Source organism: Aegilops tauschii, chromosome 3 (genome assembly GCF_002575655.3).
Source record: "Aegilops tauschii subsp. strangulata cultivar AL8/78 chromosome 3, Aet v6.0, whole genome shotgun sequence".
Lineage (NCBI taxonomy): Eukaryota > Viridiplantae > Streptophyta > Magnoliopsida > Poales > Poaceae > Aegilops > Aegilops tauschii.
This window is the reverse complement of record NC_053037.3, coordinates 161,968,246-161,990,984: the sequence shown is the minus strand read 5'-3', so window position 1 is coordinate 161,990,984 and position 22,739 is coordinate 161,968,246. Positions and strand designations below refer to the sequence as shown.

The following is a 22,739-nucleotide window of genomic DNA, read 5'->3' as shown; positions in this document are numbered from 1 at the left end:
TGACCCGGTGTAGAGTTGCTCCACCAGGGTATATACGGCCTTCAGCTTGGTTACCACGCTCTGGTTGAGGTTGGCACTTCTGGGACCTGTTTAACAGAGTCAGATAAGCCGCCGACAAGGATGAAATTATGAGATATAAACATTCTACACTTGATGAAAGCCGGCGCGACGACTTACCGAAGATTGCGGCCACCATCTGGGACACTTGGCGCTTTAGGCCAGAGAGCTCGGCGGTCTTCTCGGAGAGAGCCTTCTCCGCCTGTTCAGCCCGGGTCACCAATGCGGCCTTCTCTTCGGCCCAGGCTTTCCGCTCAGCATCAAATTCTGTCTTCAGCTTCTCTTGAGCGGCGATGCTGGATACAAACTTGGCGTTTGCCTTCCGGGTCTCCATCTCTTGCGTCTTCAGCCGGTTCTTGAGATCCGCAAGGTCCGCCTCTAGCTTCTTGCCAACAGCCTGCGTACATTTCCGGGTTATTAACAGTTACTATATAAGTCCCAAGCGTTTTCCAAGCAAAGACACTTGGCACTTGGGGGCTAATGCATATTGAACGTGTCTATCTACTAACTGCCGGCTCAATTGCGTAAGCCGGAACCTAAGTCTACAACATATTCAATCATAAATCGTTGACTTGGGGGCTAGCATGGTAAAGGTAACTATGCAGTAAGTAAGAGGACAGCAGAATGATACCTCAGATTTCTGCTGGATCTGGTTCACCATGGCAACCTCTGCATCCCGGCTCTTGTGTACTTGGCTGATGTAGCCAGAGACGAGCTCTCCAATGCTCAGGTTGGTGTAGTCGGAGAGGTCCAGATTCACCCGGTGGGGCTGCAGCAACTCCCCCTTAGCGGAGCACTTGGCCAGCACGGTCGGTCTCCCTGGCTCAACGAACTCCGTCCGGGTGATTACCACGTCCGGGTCGTCTGCTGGTGGAGCCGAGCCGGAGGCCTCCGGGTTAACCGAAGCTTCTGTAGTTGCCTTGGTAGTTGGGGCAGCGGCCTCAGGTGCCTTGTCGGTTGGAATGGTGGCTTCGGGGGCGGAGGCAGCTGGCTGTTCTTGAGCCGTCACCTCTGGTTCAGGTAAATCCGGCACTCCGGCTGACTTGGTCTTCTTCGCTCTCTTGGTGAGCTTTGCCTGGGCGCTGAAAGGACAGAAACGTTAAGCACAAAAAGAGTAAGTACAGACAAGTATAATATGAGATGGTTGTCATTACCCGGGTGCGGTCTTGAAAGTCGGAAGACTCGACTGCATAGTCGCCCGAAGAGGGGGAGGTCTCCTGATAATTGGAGTCAGAAGAATTGAGTGGCTGACGGATAACACCCGCCAATGGATGAAAGGGGTACAAGTGGGAAATAACCTCAGTTCGGCGCTTCCTTGTTGCGTCGGGTAACCCGGCGGAGAGGTCGGTGTCCTTGTTGGTCCGAGTGTGACGTCGGCATTCATGAACCTGTCGCTTCAAAATGAATTGAGGGTCTTGATAAGCTAAAGGATGTGAAAAGCTTACTTTCCGGGTTACCCTTCGGACTTTCAGCTGTGGCAAGGGCTCCGAGTCGGAGGAAAGTGACATTACCTCTTCAACCACCGGGTTACTTGCGCCGGTGTCATCCTGTCAATAAGCAAGTATTGATAAGGCGGACAACAACAAGCAGTGAATATAGCAAGGACTTAAAGACTCAGGGGTTACCTCTGACTCGGAGCTGTCGCTTAATTGCATCAGCTCGGAGGCAGTAGGCCTGCTTCCTTTCCTGCGAGGGGCGGCTTTCTTCACCTTTCTGGCCTTCTTGGCCGCCTCATGGTCGTATTTGACCCGCCAGAACTTGTCGTCAGCCTGAAAAATACAATGGTGATTTCGTTAGAAGATTCAGATGAAAGTTATATACAGAAGAAGATTGGATATTCAGATTGGCGGCTTACCGTTGGGGCTGGGTTGGTCTTGCAGAAGGGGGCTAACCCGGTCCTTCCACAGTCTGCCAGGCTCTCGTTCAAGAGAGCCTTGGTCATCTCCTCTGCAACGTCTTCAGGAAGATCATTGCGGCTGTGTCTCTGAGGGTCGTCTTTTCGGCCCGTATACTCACACATTAAGCCGGGGCGGCGGCTCAATGGGATCACCCGCCATGAGATCCAGACCCGGACCAGATCGATTCCATTCAGGCCATTGCCTAGGAGAGCCTTGATCCTGTTGATGGTGGGGAGCAGAGGCTGGCGCTCCGCCGGAGTCAGTTTGTCTGACAATGGGTGTGTTGACTCCAGACGTGTTGGGCGAAAGCCGGGCAGCGGACTTTCATCAGCCGGGGACATATCTTGGCAGTAGAACCAAGTCATGTTCCAGTCCTTTGGTGGCTCGGCGGCTCTGCGTAAGGGAAAAGGCAGTCCCTACGCCGCTGGATGGAGATGCCACCTAACTCCAGACTTGGCCCATTGGCGCACTCATTCTGACGGTTCAAGTAAAAAAGCTCTCTTAAGAGCAGCAGACTAGGCTCTTCTCCAAGGTAAACCTCGCAGAAGACTTGGAAATTGCAGATGTTGGACACTGAGTTGGGTCCTATATCTTGAGGCCGCAAGTCGAAGAAGTTTAGCACGTCCCTAAAAAACTTTGAGCCGGGCGGTGCGAAGCCCCGGCTCATATGATCCGCAAAAATCACTACCTCCCCGTCCTTTGGCTGTGGTCTCTCTTCTGATGGGTCAGGGGCACGGTAGGACATGATGTCTTTCTTGGGCAGATATCCGGACTTGACAAAGTCTGCTAGGGTCTCATTGGTGACATTGGACCTCATCCAGTTGCAAGTAATGGGAGCTTTGGGAGGCATGGTGAAAGTCGGCAGTCTATGACAAAAAGGAAAAACGTCTGGGTTAATTATAAGCCGGAGGAGATCTACAGTTCAAAACTAAGGTGGCGGCTTATGAAGGGGACTAATGGTATATACCTAAGTACAGCAGGTTATTTAAGCCGCAGGGGCATTCAGAATAAATTGATTATCTACGGCCTTATCACAGCTAAGCCGGAGGATTCTACGAAGCATGGTTTTCTTTAAGCCGGAAGGTTCTACGGCGCGTGGTTTCTTTAAACCGGAAATGTAAACCGCCGAGGCTCAATGATTGCAGTTTTTTACTAAGTGTGGTAAAACAGGTTTCACACATCGCAGTAAAACTTTTGGATCAAAATGGTCGGGTAAAATAAAAAGTTTCTAAACCTAGAAACAGACGAGCGGATGTTCTTGAGCTCGAACGAAGCCATTATGCAGTGGAAAGAGACCTACTGGCATTTGAAATAAGTGCCAAACAACCGCCGCACTAGCTCTATGCAGATCTAAGATCAAAAGGGGCAGTAAGAAAGAAAACTACCGGAGTTTGTGGCAATGGCGACGAACACGAAGAACGCGGACGAACCCTACGGCAGATCCATTCTACAGGACAAGTAGGACTTACAGGAGCTGGAGAGCTGCGGAGGTTGTCGCGTTTCTCTGGTCCGATCAGGGCGATGCAGCGGCCTGAGCTGGTGATGACGAGAAGACCCGCGGCGGCGACGGGGGCGGAGCTCGAGCAGCACGGGGCAGTGAGAGGAAGGAGACGACAGAGGTAGGAGAGTGAGAAAGGCCCGTCGGGCCGGCCTATTTATAAGGCGAGCTCGTAAAGCGGGCGCGAGAATCAAGGAGACCGTGGCGTAGTTATCTCCCCACGCAACGCCTCGATTCTCGGGAGGACAGTAAATGCAAAGATCCGTTGTGGATCTGGCGGAGTAAACAACGGGCTTAATGGAAGATGACGTCACGGCGGATTATCCGGAGTCCAGAGGATGACGTCACGCCGGGTTATGGCTTTCACACAAATGGTGAGCCGGAGATTTTTTCTGTCGAAAGAATTGAAGATTGACATGAGCCGGCTCAAATCAATCTGGGGCCTAATGTTGAGGATATAGACCTTAGAGTCACCCGCCAGGAGGGGCCGGGTTACTCTAATAGTCATTACCAGAAGCCCGGCGCCAAGCTTGAAGACGGTGGGCCAAAGATGGGCTTAAGACCCGGATATGGCTTAAGGCCCGTAGTTACAATCATTATCATGGTAGAACTTGTAGTGTAAGGCAAGTATAGTTGAGAGTCCGAGCCGGACACTCTTATGAGCCGGCCGGGACTCTGAAAGCTGCTGGGCGTCAGCCTCCCTATATAAAGGGACGGCCCGGCAGCGGTTTAGGGACAAGAACAATATCATCGAGAGCCGGGCATAGCAGTTTAGCTCCCTGGTGATCGTAACCCTAATCAATACCACCTCAAACTGGACGTAGGCTTTTACCTTCACCGTAAGGGGCCGAACCAGTATAAACCCTCGTGTTCCTTGTCCCGCATTAACCCCTTCAAGCTTCCTAGCTGCGATGGCTCCACGACTAAGTCCTAACTCGAGGACATCTGCCGTGACAATTCCACGACACCAAGGTTTCTGCTCTCGAGGGCTCGCCCGCGTTGGATGCTCCGTTCTACCGGTCCATCGTCGGTGCTCTTCAGTATCTGACTCTCACCTGGCCGAATCTACAGTATGTTGTTCTGCATGTGTGTCTTCATATGCACGCCCCTCGTGACTCTCATTGGACACTCATGAAATGGATTCTCCGATACATCCGTGGCATGATGTCTCTTGGACTCACTCTCACGGCGTCCACTTCTCTGGAGATGGTGGCTTATTCTGATGCGGACTGGGTTGGCTGCCCCGACCCCTGTCGCTCCACCTCTGGCTACTGCGTCTACCTCGGTCCTTCACTCGTCTCGTGGTCGTCCAAGCGACAACCCACAGTTTCGCGCTCCAGTGCGGAGACCGAGTACCGAGTCGTGGCTAACGCCGTCACTGAGTGCACCTGGCTACGACAGCTACTTCATGAGTTGCATCATGGTGTCTCCCAGGCTACGGTTGTCTACTGTGACAACGTCTCTGCGGTGTACCTTTCCGCCAACCCCGTTCATCATCGTCGGACTAAGCACATTGAGCTGGACATTCACTTTGTGCGTGAGCTGGCCCCTTGGACGCATTCGGGTCCTCCATGTTCCGACCGCACAACAGTTCGCCGATGTGATGACTAAGGGACTGCCTACTTCCACCTTCGAGGAGTTTCGGGGGGGGGGGGGGGGGGGGGGGTTGAATATATTGTGTACGTGTATATTATGTCTTGGGCCCAACTCCTAGTTCTCCTGTATAGTTGAGGTTGTGGCCCTATCCCGTACACCATATATACGTGCCTGGTGCACCGATCAATGCAATTGTGTTGCACAACCTATTCAAGTCTTCTACACCTACAATCATGCGTGCCCCTGCGAGTTTCTGCCGTTGGTGATATCAAGTTGGCTCACCCAAGCTTTGTCTGGGAGAGATCTCCTCACACTCCAGTTCTTCTTTGAGATGGCAAATGACCACTGTTTTCAGTCCACCCATTGCCTCGTGTATGAAACCGTAACTACCGGTTAAAGCGTTCCAAATTTTCATCCAGCGTGTGGATGCACTGTCCTATTGTATGGCCTTCTGTTGTGTTTTATCGGTGAAACATGAGTCTATCAAAGGCAGGTTTAGAAAGGGAGTTTCCAGTGAAGGAGGTAGGTAGGTGGAGGTTATCTCGCTGTCTCTAGTCTAGTCCCGTTGTGCTTTATCATAATGCTTTGCTTGCCATTCCATTTCTTGTTAGGTCCAGGATCCTATTTTCAAAAAGAAAGGTCCCAGATCTTTGTTGGTGATCAGATACTGAAATTCATTTTGACGCCAGGACATTCCTTTCCAACACCAAACGAGTCGGACAACCACAAACCCAGTCCCCTGGCTTGTGGCTTTATATACAGTGACAAATGTCTTGATTTGCTTTATAACATACTGATCTGATCAAGCAAGCAATGCTGCTTTGTGTCAGATCCGAAGAGTCCCCCTCCATGCAAACGATGGGCTTGCGGCGCATTTTGGTTAGCTGGGGAATCCTTTTCTTGCTTCTGAAATATTTCCACAGGAAAGCGTGAGCATCTTCTAGTAGGAGCGGAAACCTAGCTGGACAGAGCAGAAAAGTCAGACAAGTGACCATTCAGCTAACTGTGCTCACGATGTGTCCAACCATGCACCCAAGTGAAGTTCAGACTAACAAATGTCGAAATTCACACTTTTCTACAGCATGCGCTTGTGCTTGCACGCCGGTTCAAATCAAGAAAACAAGAATTTTTTTTGTTAATTGTTTCACATCCTCGTAGAAACACGACGATTTCGTCCGAGGACCGCTGCCGCTCAGACAAGGCTTGTTAATTCTAGTCACCAGCAGCGTAACGGGACCTTTTGATGCCCGACAGAGCCATGTAGCGTCATACTACTACTTAGCATGCTACTCCACGGTAAGCGCGCGATCGCCATCTCTCCTCATCTTTAACTAAAGTAAAACACATGATTATGTCCTCATAACATGCATCTTTTTTTCCTTTCCCGTGGCTTACCTACTGCCTGACTTGACATGCTTGCCGTGAGCCGAAACCCCGGAGGTCTTGGTTCACGGTCAAAGTACTCGCAGCTCACTTCAGGTTCCGTCACCAAACTAGCCCTTGTGAAGTTGTGAGAGAGACTTCCCATTAGCATCGTCGCGGCGTACGCACAGCGACGACGTAAGGGGCACATGAACGAACGTAGCTTTATGCATCGAGAAATGCTACTTAAATCTCGAAACGCAACGATCTGCATCGCATCGCAGTGACCAATCACCAACCCAAAATCTGCACACATCACCTCGTCCCTTTGCTTGAGCTTCAAGTAGGAATACTCCTGGTTGCTAGTTGCAGCGGCGCACAGGTCACCCGCCTCCTTAACCCGCACGGTCACACCAACTCTGCTTTGAGCCCAATCTTTTCGCCTCATCTCACTCCTTCCCCGCTATATAAGTACCAGCCCTGCTCGGCATCTCCGGCCAAACCAGACCAGCAGCGGCGGCAGCCATAGGAGCAAAGCAGACAATCGCAGCAGTGGAGTAGGGCGGGCACCATGATGATGGCCCGGGCTGGCTTCGCCCTGTTTCTTGCGGTGGCGGCGCTTGTCCTCGCGGTGCCGGCGCTTGCCGGCGACCCGGACTACCTCCAGGACATCTGCGTCGCCGACCTCAAATCAGGTAAGCGTAGCTCAAGATCTCCTGAATTCCTCTTCATATTGGATCGGTACCGTACTTCCGCTCTGCATTGAAGACCTACGGCTATACAGTTTTGTACTGTCTGACACCCTGACGTAGTACAACGTACAGTAGGATAGAATTCACGTTATTAGGTAACTTATAAGTAGTTATTGAAAAGGTAGTCAATGCTAAATCCAGTGCCAATTGATGGTTGGAGACAGTGCAATCGATATTACCGATGGGATGGATGGAAGTACACGTTTAGCATTCAAAATACTACTATATGATCATAGTCTTCCTTCCGAACAATTCAATAGTTTGCCCGTTTATAGTTTCATTCAAACGGTGATTCAATTTGAAACTGGTCCTCCTAATTTTGTATGAATACTGAATCAACTAGTATCATCATGCTTCAAGTTCACCTAAACTTCAGGTTCCATAATATAGAATCGGAGCAACTTTTTTCTTTACACAAACCATCATTCCGAACAACCAACTAGTAGTACGGACAATGCAAAAGATCGTGACCAGTATGGTCGTCCATGCGTGTCCAATGGCACATGTAAGATCCTCATGTAACCTGTTTGCACGCGCAGACCTCAAGGTGAACGGGTTCCCGTGCAAGGCGAACGCGACGGCGGACGACTTCTTCACCGGGGTCCTCGCCAAGCCCGGCGCCACCAACACCACGGCCGGCTCCGTCGTCACCGGAGCCAACGTGGAGAAGGTGCCGGGCCTCAACACCCTCGGCGTCTCCCTCTCCCGCATCGACTACGCCCCCGGCGGGCTCAACCCGCCGCACACCCACCCGCGCGCCACCGAGGTCGTCTTCGTCCTCTACGGCGAGCTCGACGTCGGCTTCATCACCACCGCAAACAAGCTCTTCGCCAAGACCATCTCCCAGGGCGACGTCTTCGCCTTCCCGCGCGGCCTCGTGCACTTCCAGAAGAACAATGCTGACAAGCCCGCCGCCGTCATCTCCGCCTTCAACAGCCAGCTCCCCGGCACGCAGTCCATCGCCATGACGCTCTTCGGGGCCTCCCCGGAGGTAACCGACGACGTGCTCGCCAAGGCCTTCCAGATCGGCACTGTGGAGGTTGACAAGATCAAGGCCAAGTTTGCCCCGAAGAAGTGAAGGACCGGAGCACGAATAAGATTCAGACTTTTGTAAAATACGTACAATTCTCAGTGGTTCGTTTATTGATTTGTTGGTCTTCCAATAACTGCGTTAAGCATGTCATACTAATGCAGTCGTGTCGTGCATTATTTGCGACCTGACTGGCGATCTGTGTAAGTGGACTGAAGAACGAGAAATTTGTACTGCTAAGTTGGACTGTTGGAGTACTGGAGGGGAGAATCTATATCTATCTACTAGGTGTTACCCCGCGCGTTGCAGCGGGAATTTCTTGTGATTTTTTTAGTAACATGTACATAGCAAAGAAGAGACAATATGAATCAATAATATGTAGACTTCATATAGAGGTGATGATAATTAATAATATCATAGATTCAATGTATAAGTGATTCAAATTTATTCAAAGTTGTATAGTAAAATTGTAGCAGTTTGTAGCATCAACCATATATGAACCATATTCTTAGCAGTATATATTTGATGTTGTTTGTGAGTGTCGTCTTCGTAGTCAACAGATGGTCCCCAAAGAATGTGTTAGCAGTGTGTTAAGACGTGGGCTCACATCTAAAAGTAAAAAATACTGGTTCTTTTGTGTTCTTCACCATTGCAGTTGCATCTTTGTATTCCTTCTGAGCTTCTCTAATTGAAACGACGAAAGAACATGGGATATCATTGTTTGAAGAATTAAGAGGAATGCTACAGAAGACATGTGTTGTCAATCAGGGTAAATGCATGAAGGTAAAAGGTGAAATAAAAATATATAGACGATGTCTTATGTCATTAAGAGTTTCTTTTTAGATGAGAAAGGGACCAACGCATTTCTTGATTTCCATTGCTACATTTAGCGAATGCCTAATACAAAACAAAATTGAGAATCACTATGAAAACTATTGCTAAAATTATCCCTGAAGTGCTATTGCTAAGATCATCACATCATTAAACATCAGAAGTGCAGAAGGTTAAAAAAAAGTAAAGAAATTCTATTAGTGAAGTGCTCATTAGAACGGACAAAAAGGCAACTGCTTATGGGCCATAAATTTAATTAAACATGTTAATATTTGCTAGCCCTTGCCTCTGGTTTCAGTTCGCACGATGCAATGTGTGTCATGCAGCTGCTACTTGGAGAAGGAAAAATATAAGCAAGTAGGGGAATATGAAATGAGATAATAAAGTAGTACAACAGAAACTGAATCTTGTGGTTATATGTGGATTTCTCACCGGCTGGATCCTAATATTGTCCGTGAACATAAGCATCGGTCATAGTTTCTGCCGACCTGCAAGAATGAACCCATAACTAAACCAATCAATAACAGTGTTTGCAGCAAACAACCAAGGACGTAAAATGCTTCGTGCCAAGAAGAAACGCCACATCAAAAAATCGTGTGATCCCCTATACCCAAGTTGTTATCACATCGAAGCGGGAGGGATCAAATAAATTATATTTGGAAGGAGATCGTATGTACAAATCAGATGGACTGTGGCGCTCACCATGATTCACTTTCACCTTTTGACTCTTGGAGATGGCCGTTGAAGAGCACAGGGAGAGCAGCTTCTCTGCTTTTGGGTCTGTAACCTATGAGCGAGTTCGCAATCAGATGGCGTGCAGCGGAATCTTAGCGACGGCGGCAACAGAGCCATTGGAGGATAGAGAGAATGGAGACGGGTTTGGATTGGCTGGGATGGTATGCGTTGGTGGAGGAGACCATGAGTCGGAGAAGACACAGTGTGTTGTGGAGATTAATAGAACGGGATTTAGTGTAGAAGACGTAGACGATGAGAGAAATCAACCGATTTTACTGAGAAGCCGATGAGACGGATCTAGAGAAGATGATAGGGCTGCGGCGCATAACACGGTCTTATTTTTTTCTTTGGGTGAGAGAAGCTTTTCGATCTCCTTCCGGTTCCTCGCATCTGCACCAAAGTATCCAGCTTTCTTTTAGGCAACCGAAGTAGCCAATTATAGAGCCCATACCTGGTACGTGCAAAGAGGCTTCCTCCCACCTGGATCAAAAGCACCCAACCATCTAGCCCACAATCTGGCTGCACCAGCCCAAGTCAGAAATCAAAGCGTACGTCTACAGCCCAGCTAAAACAAATCGAGACCCGGAGGAAGGCAGCGAGCGGGCCGCTGGAAAAGAACGAACCGGTAAGTTTCACTTAGCGGTGGCACTACTTAGTAATTTCATGAACATTCCATCAGACGGTTGTAGATTCCCGAGCTGTACTGCATCAACGGCTATAGCAATTCGAGTGACGTGGCCTCATGAGAAGGCAGAAAAATCATCTAGTGGGGTGCTCCATTTAGATATAGAAGATATCAATATCTATACTCTATATACTACTAATAATAAAAGAAATATGTATTCTTAGTCCGTCATGCTATTTTATAGAAAACCCCCTGATGTTTCTGATATTAAACCCGCATTACATATTAAATGTTTTTTAAAATACTCATATCTTCTAAACCGTAACTCCAAATTTAACATGTTATATATGGAATTAGATTAGAAAGATATATAGAATCTGAATATGAAGTTATTTTACCTGTTAACCATTTAAAAAAAATACTATCTAGGGTGCAATCTCAATCAACAGTTCATTATCTGTCTTTCTTTCATATCGGTACTGATCCGGATTGTGGATGAACATCTCAGTAAAATCAGGATTGAAAACGAAATTGAAGATCACTTGCTCATTTCTTTGTACGTATTAAATCTACATGCAAGCGGTGTTTAAATAGAAGACATGTGGAATCTTAAACTTGTGCTTTTGTAGGCAAAGACCTTCTTTTTTTGGGCCGCAGCTACAAATATTCAGATTATAGACTATTTTTTGTAAATTAAGAGTGTGTGATATTTTTTTTTCTCCCGTTGTAATGCACGGGCCCTTTTCCTAGTATAATATAAGCATAGTTCAAGTTCTTTTTTTTCAGAAACCCCCTCCTGTTTTCGGAAGTTTCCAAAAGTTTTCCGACTGACTTTTTTCTTTTATGTGTTGTTGGTTTTTCGGTTTCATTCGGTTTTTGTCCGGCTTTCTCTTTTTGTTTTATTTTTATTTTAATCTTCTTTTTATTTTTCCTTTTTCCTTTTTTGTCAAAGGAAAACGCCTGGCTTCAAGCGGCGGATCGCACGCGAGCGTCCACCGGCTTGTCCGTTTGACGTGTGTCCTACCCGAGTGCTTCCTTCTTTTTCTTTTTTTCAGTCAACGTTACCGTTGCTCGCTACTCACTGTCTGTTACAATAATTCTGCAGCAAGGTCTGTGTTGCAAAAAATATGACAAGACCTTTGTTGCAGAAAAATTAAATTGCAATGAGACCTTTATTGTAAAAAATATGAATTGCAACAAGACCCGTGCTGCAAAAAAACTGTAACAAGACCTGTGTTCCAAAAAATATAAACAACTTGATATATGAGGTAAAAAATTCCGCAACAGGACCCGTGTTGCGGAAATTTATTGCAACACAACATGTGTTGCAATGATAGAAAGTCACGCTCGGTCGCTCGATCCACCTCATCGGATGGCTCGCGAGGCAGCGATAGGCCGACGCGTAGTAGCACCCTTTCTCAAACGCGTGATTTTTTTTCAAATTTGAATATTTTTTGAAATTTTGTGAACTTTTTCAAATTTCGTGAACTTATTTCCAAATTATGATTTTTTTAAGATCATGAACTTTTTCCCCTTTTTTTGAACTTTTCCAAGTCTTTGACTTTTATCGTGAACTTTTTTCAATTTTGAGATTTTTCCTAAATCTCATGATTTTTTTCAAATTTATGTTTTTATCATATAATTCTTTTGGAATTTTTGTGAACTTTCTTGAATATATGAGTTTATTTGAATTCGTGAACTTTTTGAAGAAAAATTGCAAACTTTTTCAAATGAACTTTTTTCAAAAGATCAATGGCCGAGTCAACGGTCACTGGATCAAGTCAAGTCAACGTATCAAAACAAGTCCTTGGGAAAAAAATAGTAGAGCAACCCGAGTGAGTGACCATCTCGCGTTTATGGGCTGGTCCACAAGGCGCTGCTGTGGGCGCCAGTTGGCTTCCGTGGCGCCAAAGACGCTGAATAAGAGGTATGAGAGGTCAGAATAGCACCCATCATCTTCCACTAGTTTCATCTCTCTCGGCAATGAGTAACACTGATCTTTATCGGGTTTGTCAGATGTGATGTAACCCAGTAGACCTTTTCTAGCAGTCTCGAGAGATTGTGGGAGTTGGCTCTTGAACAAAGAAGGGTGCTCCACCTCATCGACTTGGCAAACATCTAGGATTTGAGGCATATAGGACAACACAACCTCCCTAACAGACACAGTATCAGATGTGTGTGAACCATGCCCCTATCCAGATCTAGACCTGGATCTCCTGTTTTATCTAGTATCCTCATGCATATATTAGGTATCCTTCACAGAAGCGGTTTCCATGCCACTTTGTCTGATAGGATCTTCTGGTTTCTCCACACCTTCCTCTTCATCTTGATATGTGGGCACCTCCACTTCTATTGCGAATTTATAGAATTTGCCGGTAATGCCAAATGTTCTTTCCTCAAGGATCTTGCTAATATCTTTGCAGTAGATTTTGACCCTAATTGTCTCATAGAAGGTTTGTAAACAATGTTTCCAATCAACCTCTAAAAGAATACCACAAACAGATGTTACTTGATCAAGGATAGACCATTCACACTATTTGGGATTCATCTTCTTTATCCTAATCCAGACCTCCTGCTGGGTAGGAATAGATTAAATCTCACCATTCCATACTTCCATATTAACTATTATCTTTACTAGCCCAAAGCAAAGATAAACAACCACCTATTCAACCAGAATTTCAGGTAGGAACTTTACCAAATAAGTCCAGCCATCTAAAGCATGGACTTGTAATAGGCCAATTGGTCTTATAAATGTTAGCAAACTCCTGGGCCAAATCCTATTTACTGATTTCATCTGACTCAAGGAACAATATTCCTACATTCTTCAAGATTACAACATGTCGGGAGTTGACATCAGGCAATTCGAGATGGTAGAATCCTAGCCTTGGAGCAACCCTACCAAAATACCTTGCCGCCAGGTATGGTTTTTTCATAACTGGACAATTCTCAATTTGATGGGTAACCATTTTGCAGATGAAGAAGCATTTCACCTTGGGACACTTGTCTTGCTGGTGGTTTGGTTCTCCACAGCTAAAGTAGATCACATAAGCCATCAGACCCTGCACATTTCTTACTAATAGGTGCCCCTTTGGGTTCTTGCTTCTTTTTTTGTTGTTTCCTATTGCCTTAATCCTTTTGGTTTCCTTGGATAGATACCTCATCTCCTAATCCCTAAGTATTATTTCTCACCCACCACCTCGGGCATCACAACCCTTTGTTTGACCACGGGCTGGTGACCCATAGGAGGGGCCGTTGAACCAGGGTGGAGGCATACCTTCCCACTACTACCGCGGCTGGGGAAAAGGACCCGGAACTGACCAACAAATGCCATTGTGTGGCTGAACAAGGAAACCAAAACCATACGCAAAGGGTTTGGAGCTTGATGCATGGGGGGCCTGAGTCTTGCCATTGTTGGTGTTGCGAGTGTCCACCACCATCTCCACGGTTATTTTTGTTCCCCTTCTTCACTCTACCTCTGCCTGAATATGCCATCGCTTTAAGTGCTTCCTCTGCACCTCGCTCCGAGGTGACGTCGTTAGGGGGTGGGGTAGGAGGGGTGGGGTAGGAGGGGTTTGGTAGGAGAAGCGAGGATGGGGGCTGGCACTGCTCAACCCTAGCTTTATCAAAGCTGCTCTCAACAAACGAGGTCCAAAGATGACCGTGAAACTCGTTGACAACATCATCAGCTTGGAACACGACGCCTCTTTTTTTCAAACCGTGAATCCACCAAACTCACCACCTTTGCAAGAAACAAAATCCGTCGGAATCATCAAGGATCAGCAGCAGCAGGGGCTCTGGTTCAAACGCAACATCCATAGCAGAAGATGCGGCCTCTACCCCGAGTTTCACGCAACACATAGCCTGAGGAGGAGCGAATCCATCAGCCCTTGCCATGGAGGTGTCGCTGCGCCCATTGTTGATGAGCACATTAATTGACTCCGTTCCTCACCAATGAGTATATGGCTTGTCATCAACATGTTTGTTTTCCCACAAGAAGAGGTTGACGAAGAAGCAAAAGTTTCAGACTTGCTTTTTCTAAGTTGCATTCGTTTATCTGCTTGTGATTCACAACTAAGAATGTGATTGTACCTTCTTGGCTATTTCCGTATGTCAGTGACCTACATAATCCATTAGGTGGTTTAACTTTTTTTCCAAAAAAGAAATATAAGAAAAAAATGAAAAAAACAAGTTGGTGCGGGTGACACACTATATTTAGTTGGCGTAAGTTCGCTCGGGGTGATGGAAATTGCGAACGTATTTCATGGCAAGTTTAGTTGTAGGGTGTGGCAGTTTCTTTAGATAAGCATGACAATTCCGCGGTAGAGAAGACAACTTTAAAAAAAAAAACTGCCATAATTTGATCTTGATCAAATGGCTACTAGTGCGTTTGCTAGGAGATCCTTCCCAGCGGACGTTCTCCACTTATCATTACCGTATATATATTAGGCGATGGGCTCACTAGGGGACATGGCAATGCCCACGGTGCCCCCACCACCCTCGTTGGACCCTAGTCAGCTGTCGTTGTCTGTGGACGATGGGGTGACTGGGGCAGGTGTGTTGGCACCTAATTCCGATGCTCTCTTTGCGAAAGAGCTTTGCGATTTGCTCCCCAAATCGAAGGCGGCTAGTCCTGGACTAGGCAAGGCGATTGCTTGCCCCTTGACAGGGAAGGCTACTAGGTTGGAAAATCAACAAGGTGGAGAAGTCTCTCAGGAGCAAAGTGAACAAGAGTGGCGTCATACGGAAGGCGTCGGCGACTACTTAATGGATTTTTCTCGGTCTCTTGGATTGTCCTCGTGGTTTGGCTTGTCTCCATGTGTTTGGTGGTATTCCTTGTGTGTGATCGAGGTGTTCTTGCTGAGCACGGGAATTTGTGGTTGCTACGTGTTCGGAATGGTTGTCAGATTGACCGTGTAGTCATGGAGTTTCATGCTTTGTGAATAATCCGCATGTGGCATGTTTGTATTGGTTTTAACCTGGTTTCCCGTTAATTAACTAGACAATTCTTTTCTTCTTAATTAATCGATCTGGCAAACCTTTTGTTTCCATTTCATTAAAAAGTCACCCGATGATCTCGATTGAAGATGATGATGACTCTTATCTGTAAACATAGATCACATAATGACGCTGGCTATCATCTTTCTGTGTTCAGCTCCAATCATATCACTGCATAGATGATTTCCGCAGCGGATGGCAGTTGAATTAAACGGTTCAAGTCAGAATGTTCAGGGATCATACAAGAATCCATATCTTCATCAAATGATTGAGGTAAACGTCTTCCAGCCCGCTTGCTGGTCACTTGTGAGGTTACGGGGCAAAACTCCGAAGAAATTAGTGAGTGAATCGGAGGAACTTTTCGTTTGCACTTGCGTCGCGTCTGAGCTACTCGATTAATTGTTAAGCGAACATAAGAGCATATTGCCCATCGTAAGTTCAGACACGACGCGGCAGACTTAGCTTCCTCATTGCTTGCCGAGAATAGCCGATCTCGTACGAATATACGAAGATCTTTCTGTATATAGAACGCTATCCATTTTTGCAATGGTTGTAGAAGAAATTCTGCAAACACTGAATTTATTCCAGCAAAGAACTCTCCTTTCTCAAGAGTAATCTGTTGTCCCCGGCAGGCGTGTTTTTTCCTCCATTATTTTCACTCAGGTACTCGATGTAACTCCGGAATCTGCCAGGACCAATCGGCTACATAAAAATGACAGGCGTCACGGACTAGCCGAATTTTACGATATGGAGAATGCACGAGCGCTTTCGTGATCACAAACATATCACAAGAATTGAAACTCGCTTCCAAGGAACAACTACATGGATTAATAATGCCCCATCCCAGATATTCACCATCCTCTATGCTAATATATTTTCGGAAACCATCTTGGATTATTAGTCACCAGCTGCTAGGTGCATAATGCGTCTGTGTGATCTGCCATGCCATGCATGACCCACGATTAATCCAATAAACAAAGAGATGAAGCCACATGCACTCTACGTACTACATATGCATGATCAGTGATCCTCGTCAACCATGCATGATCTGTGATCTTCGTCAACCATCGTCCGTTGGCGCGAGGGACGGAAACAGAGCTCCCATCAGCTCGCCGGCCGTCGCCTATATAAGCATCATGGAACACACGCTAGGCTTCAGTATGCAACAGAGCTGAAGTTTAATCAGAGAAGCAGAGTTGGTCCTTGCGAACATGGAGAATCATCTCGCGATCCTGGCGTTGTTCCTGGGCTTGTGCATGTCACAGCTCGGGGGTTCGGCGGCCCAGCAGTACTGGACGCCGGCCAACGCGACGTTTTATGGCGGCGGCGACGCGTCCGGCACAATGGGTACGTAACCGTTTCCTGATACTCGAGTTTTGCTGCAAATTAAGTAAAGGTTATCACTTATCAACCTATGCCGAGGATTTGCGTCGGGGGACGATTTCTTAGATATCTGCTTCTTGCATATGCAGGTGGATCGTGCGGTTACGGCAACCTGTACGACGCCGGGTACGGGACCAGCTCGACGGCGCTGAGCACGACGCTGTACGGCGACGGCAAGTCGTGCGGCGCGTGCTACGTCATCACCTGCGACGCCTACCACACGCAGTCGTGCAAGCCGGGGACGTCCATCACCGTCACGGCCACCAACTTCTGCCCGCCCAACTGGTCGCAGCCAAGCGACAACGGCGGCTGGTGCAACCCGCCGCGGCAGCACTTCGACATGTCCCAGCCCGCCTGGGAGACCATCGCCGACTACCAGGCCGGCTTCGTGCCCATCAAGTACGCCAGGACGGCGTGCCCGCGGAGGAACGGCGGCATCCGCTTCTCCATCACCGGCCATGACTACTTCGATCTGGTCCTCATCAGCAACGTCGGCGGAAGCGGCGCCGTGTCGGCGGCGTGGGTGAAGGGCTCCAACACGGACTGGCTGCCCATGAGCCGCAACTGGGGCTCTAACTGGCAGAGCAACGGCTACCTCACCGGCCAGAGCCTGTCGTTCCAGGTGCAGACGGACGACGGCAGGTCCGTCACGGCGTACAACGTGGCGCCGGCATACTGGAAGTTCGGCGACACTTACACGTCTTCCGTCAACTTCTACTAGCCGAGCATATGCGCGCTAGCCTTGTACACTAGTCCAGACATCTGCCGTCGCTAGTGCACGTCCACATATTGTTTGTAGCTTGTAAGTTATTTTTTATGTGAATTTAATTTTAAAATTTTACAAATTACACACACCGTCAATACATCTCTTATTCTTTCTCTTTTCTTCACATCAACCAAATTCTTATGTGATATCCGCATCACTTACAAATAGCTGATGTGGCCTTGAAACACACCAGGGCGATGTCTCATCCCACACAAACTTTCAACCACCGCCACACCACCTTAGGCACCTCCTCTCTCCTCAACATCCGCTCCCCTCGCTCATCCCAGCATAGATGCTAAGAGGAAACAGATGGTGGAGGAAACAAAGTTGAATCTGGCAAAGGATATCTACAGATGATAGGGGTCCTCCAGATCGAGGGTGCGACGAGATTGGGGCGGCATGGGCCAACCCCTACATCTCAATCCAGCCAGTTGCGACTCGAAGAGATGCGCTGACGGGAAGTGCATATCCAGGAGGATCTGGAGGAGGAGAGGCGGGCGCACCGTGCACAATTCACGCTGCAACCCGAGCTTGTTTGCTGCTACCCTCTTGCCCCATGGGTGGAGATCACAACGAGGGAAGTGGATGCGATTATGCAGCTGCGGAAATGGGTCTGAATGGGTCACGAAGCAGATCAACATGTAGAACTCAGTGTTGACTTGTGTGGCTAGAAATGTAGGAGAGGACCGACATTGCAGCAGCAGTTCACGAGAGGTTCTGTTGGCATCAGGTGGCCGAGATATGGATAGACTACATTCTTTGAAGACGAAGTGCAATATCCAGGAACTGAGGTCTCTGCTCGTCCCGCCACCTTCACAAATCATGCAGATGATTAGGGTCGTGGGGTTGCTGGAGTCTGGAGAAGCTACTGCGTATTCGGGTGGTGGGAAGCCGAGGAACTACCTCACAAGCTGTTGCGACGCCCCGACCGCCGATGAATGGTGTCTTTGACCATGGCACAACGAACATTGTAGTGGTTGATTCTAATGGTCAAATAAGCTATGATGGTGTCAAACCTCAAAAATATTGGTGCCTGCATTGCCATGGTGAGCCCTCGTCACTTTCAGCTCTCATTGAGCGAATTCACGGCTCTATATCGCTCATTTTGACCAGCTACGTACAATGTCCATTAATGGTGTGACTGAAGGAAATATGCCCTAGAGGCAATAATAAAGTTATTATTTATTTCCTTATATCATGATAAATGTTTATTATTCATGCTAGAATTGTATGAACTGGAAACTTGATACATGTGTGAATACATAGACAAACAGAGTGTCACTAGTATGCCTCTACTTGACTAGCTCGTTGATCAAAGATGGTTATGTTTCTTAGCCATAGACATGAGTTGTCATTTGATTAACGGGATCACATCATTAGGAGAATGATGTGATTGACTTGACCCATTCCGTTAGCTTAGCACTCGATCGTTTAGTATGTTGCTATTGCTTTCTTCATGACTTATACATGTTCCTATGACTATGAGATTATGCAACTCCCGTTTACCGGAGGAACACTTTGTGTGCTACCAAACGTCACAACGTAACTGGGTGATTATAAAGGTGCTCTACAGGTGCTTCCAAAGGTACTTGTTGGGTTGGCGTATTTCGAGATTAGGATTTGTCACTCCGATTGTCGGAGAGGTATCTCTGGGCCCACTCAGTAATGCACATCACTATAAGCCTTGCAAGCATTGTAACTAATGAGTTAGTTGCGGGATGATGTATTACGGAACGAGTAAAGAGACTTGCCGGTAACGAGATTGAACTAGGTATCGAGATACCGACGATCGAATCTCGGGCAAGTAACATACCGATGACAAAGGGAACAACGTATGTTGTTATGCGGTTTGACCGATAAAGATCTTCGTAGAATATGTGGGAGCCAATATGAGCATCCAGGTTCCGCTATTGGTTATTGACCGGAGAGGTGTCTCGGTCATGTCTACATAGTTCTCGAACCCGTAGGGTCCGCACGCTTAATGTTACGACGACGGTTATATTATGAGTTTATGTGTTTTGATGTACCGAAGGAGTTCGGAGTCCCGGATGAGATCGGGGACATGACGAGGAGTCTCGAAATGGTCGAGACGTAAAGATCGATATATTGGACGACTATATTCGGACATCGAAAAGGTTCCGAGTGATTCGGGTATTTTTCGGAGTACCGGAGAGTTACGGGAATTCGTATTGGGCCTTAATGGGCCATACGGGAAAGGAGAGAAAGGCCCCAAAGGGTGGCTGCACCCCTCCCCATGAACTAGTCCGAATTGGACTAGGGAGGGGGGGCGCCCCCTTCCTTCGTTCTCCTTCTCCCTTCCCTTTTCCTACTCCAACAAGGAAAGGAGGAGTCCTACTCCCGGTGGGAGTAGGACTCCCCCTTTGGCGCGCCCTCCTCCTTGGCCGGCGGCCTCCCCCTTGCTCCTTTATATACAGGGGCAAGGGGGCACCCCATAGACACAACAATTGATCATTGATCTCTTAGCCGTGTGCGGTGCCCCCTTCCACCATATTACACCTCGATAATATCGTAGCGGTGCTTAGGCGAAGCCCTGCGTCGGTAGAACATCATCATTGTCACCACGCCGTCGTGCTGACGAAACTCTCACTCAACACTCGGCTGGATTGGAGTTCGAGGGACGTCATCGAGCTGAACGTGTGCTGAACTCCGAGTTGCCGTACGTTCAGTACTTGATCGGTCGGATCGTGAAGACGTACGACTACATCAACCGCGTTGTGTTAACGCTTCCGCTTTCGGTCTACGAGGGTACGTGGACAACACTCTCCCCTCTCGTTGCTATGCATCACCATGATCTTGCGTGTGCGTAGGAATTTTTTTAAAATTACTACGTTCCCCAACAGTGGCATCCGAGCCTGGTTTTATGCGTTGATGTTATATGCACGAGTAGAACACAAGTGAGTTGTGGGCGATATAAGTCATACTGCTTACCAGCATGTCATATTTTGGTTCAGCGGTATTGTGAGATGAAGCGGCCCGGACCGACATTATGCGTACGCTTACACGAGACTGGTTTCACCGTTGCGAGCACTCGTTGCTTAAAGGTGACTGGCGGGTGTCTGTCTCTCTCACTTTAGTTGAACCGAGTGTGGTACGCCCGGTCCTTGCGAAGGTTAAAACAGCACCAACTTGACAAACTATCGTTGTGGTTTTGATGCGTAGGTAAGAACGGTTCTTGCTAAGCCCGTAGCAGCCACGTAAAACTTGCAACAACAAACTAGAGGACGTCTAACTTGTTTTTGCAGGGCATGATGTGATGTGATATGGTCAAGACATGATGCTATATTTTATTGTATGAGATGATCATGTTTTGTAACCGAGTTATCGGCAACTGGCAGGAGCCATATGGTTGTCGCTTTATTGTATGCAATGCAATCGCCCTGTAATGCTTTACTTTATCACTAAGCGGTAGCGATAGTTATAGAAGCATAAGATTGGCGAGACGACAACGATGCTACGATGGAGATTAAGGTGTCGCGCCGGTGACGATGGTGATCATGACGGTGCTTCGGAGATGGAGATCACAAGCACAAGATGATGATGGCCATATCATATCACTTATATTGATTGCATGTGATGTTTATCTTTTATGCATCTTATCTTGCTTTGATTGACGGTAGCATTATAAGATGATCTCTCATTAAAATCTCAAGATAAAAGTGTTCTCCCTGAGTATGCACCGTTGTAAAAGTTCTTCGTGCTGAGACACCACGTGATGATCGGGTGTGATAGGCTCTACGTTCAAATACAACGGGTGCAAAACAGTTGAACATGCGGAATACTCAGGTTAAACTTGACGAGCCTAGCATATGCAGATATGGCCTCGGAATACGGAGACCGAAAGGTCGAGCGTGAATCATATAGTAGATATGATCAACATAGTGATGTTCACCATTGAAACTACTCCATCTCACGTGATGATCGGACATGGTTTAGTTGATATGGATCACGTGATCACTTAAAGGATTAGAGGGATGTCTATCTAAGTGGGAGTTCTTAAGTAATATGATTAATTGAACTTAAATTTATCATGAACTTAGTCCTGTTAGTATTTTGCAAATTATGTTGTAGATCAATAGCTCGCGTTGTTGCTTCCCTGTGTTTATTTTTTGATATGTTCCTAGAGAAAAATTATGTTGAAAGATGTTAGTAGCAAAGATGTGGATTGGATCCGTGATCTAAGGATTATCCTCATTGCTGCACAGAAGAATTATGTCCTTGATACACCGCTAGGTGACAGACCTATTGCAGGAGCAGATGCAAACGTTATGAACATTTGGCTAGCTCAATATGATGACTACTTGATAGTTTAGTGCACCATGCTTAACGGCTTAGAATCGGGACTTCAAAGACGTTTTGAACGTCATGGACCATATGAGATGTTCCAGGAGTTGAAGTTAATATTTCAAGCAAATACCCGAGTTGAGCGATATGAAGTCTCCAACAAGTTCTATAGCTAAAAGATGGAGGAGAATAGCTCAAGCAGTGAGCATGTGCTCAGATTGTCTGGGTACTACAATCGCTTGAATCAAGTGGGAGTTAATCTTCCAGATAAAATATTGATTGACAGAATTCTGTAGTCACCATCACCAAATTAGTAGAACTTCGTGATGAACTATAGTATGCAAGGGATGACGAAAGTAATTCCCGAGCTCTTCGTGATGCTGAAATCGACGAAGGTAGAAATTAAGAAAAACATCAGGTTTTGATGGTTGACGAGACAACTAGTTTCAAGAAAAGGGCAAAGGGAAGAAGGGGAACTTCAAGAAGAACGGCAAGCAAGTTGCTGCTCAAGTGAAGAAGCCTAAGTCGGGTCCTAAGCCTGAGACTAAGTGCTTCTACAGCAAAGGGACTGGTCAATGGAAGCGGAACTACCCCAACTATTTGGTGGATAAGAAGGATGGCAAGGTGAACAAAGGTATACTGGATATACATGTTATTGATGTGTACTTTACTAGTGTTTATAGCAACCCCTCGGTATTTGATACTGGTTCAGTTGCTAAGAGTAGTAACTCGAAACGGGAGTTGCAGAATAAACAGAGACTAGTAAAAGGCAAGGTGACGATGTGTGTTGGAAGTAGTTCCAAGATTGATATGATCATCATCGCACACTCCCTATACTTTCGGGATTACTGTTAAAACTAAATAAGTGTTATTTGGTGTTTGCGTTGAGCATGAATATGATTTGATCAT

The 22,739-nt window shown here is 47.0% G+C and overlaps 2 protein-coding genes across 2 annotated transcripts; both read left to right on the top strand.

Annotated features, from left to right (window-relative positions):
• The first annotated feature begins 6,824 nt into the window (after nt 1–6,824).
• On the top strand, nt 6,825–8,729 carry LOC109734755 (germin-like protein 5-1). Its single transcript, XM_020293942.4, has 2 exons — nt 6,825–7,106; nt 7,703–8,729. The coding sequence occupies exons 1-2, from the start codon at nt 6,983–6,985 to the stop codon at nt 8,239–8,241; spliced, it is 663 nt and encodes a 220-aa protein (XP_020149531.1). The 5' UTR covers nt 6,825–6,982; the 3' UTR covers nt 8,242–8,729.
• A 7,827-nt stretch (nt 8,730–16,556) lies between these two features.
• On the top strand, nt 16,557–17,796 carry LOC109734754 (expansin-A9-like). Its single transcript, XM_020293941.3, has 2 exons — nt 16,557–16,726; nt 16,852–17,796. The coding sequence occupies exons 1-2, from the start codon at nt 16,591–16,593 to the stop codon at nt 17,481–17,483; spliced, it is 768 nt and encodes a 255-aa protein (XP_020149530.1). The 5' UTR covers nt 16,557–16,590; the 3' UTR covers nt 17,484–17,796.
• Nucleotides 17,797–22,739: the final 4,943 nt, after the last annotated feature.

Coding starts and splice junctions, on each gene's coding strand:
- LOC109734754 (XM_020293941.3), top strand. CDS start 16,591: ATGGAGAATCATCTCGCGATCCTGGCGTTGTTCCTGGGCTTGTGCATG. Junction 16,727..16,851: donor CGACGCGTCCGGCACAATGG/GTACGTAACCGT, acceptor TTGCATATGCAG/GTGGATCGTGCGGTTACGGC.
- LOC109734755 (XM_020293942.4), top strand. CDS start 6,983: ATGATGATGGCCCGGGCTGGCTTCGCCCTGTTTCTTGCGGTGGCGGCG. Junction 7,107..7,702: donor CGTCGCCGACCTCAAATCAG/GTAAGCGTAGCT, acceptor TTGCACGCGCAG/ACCTCAAGGTGAACGGGTTC.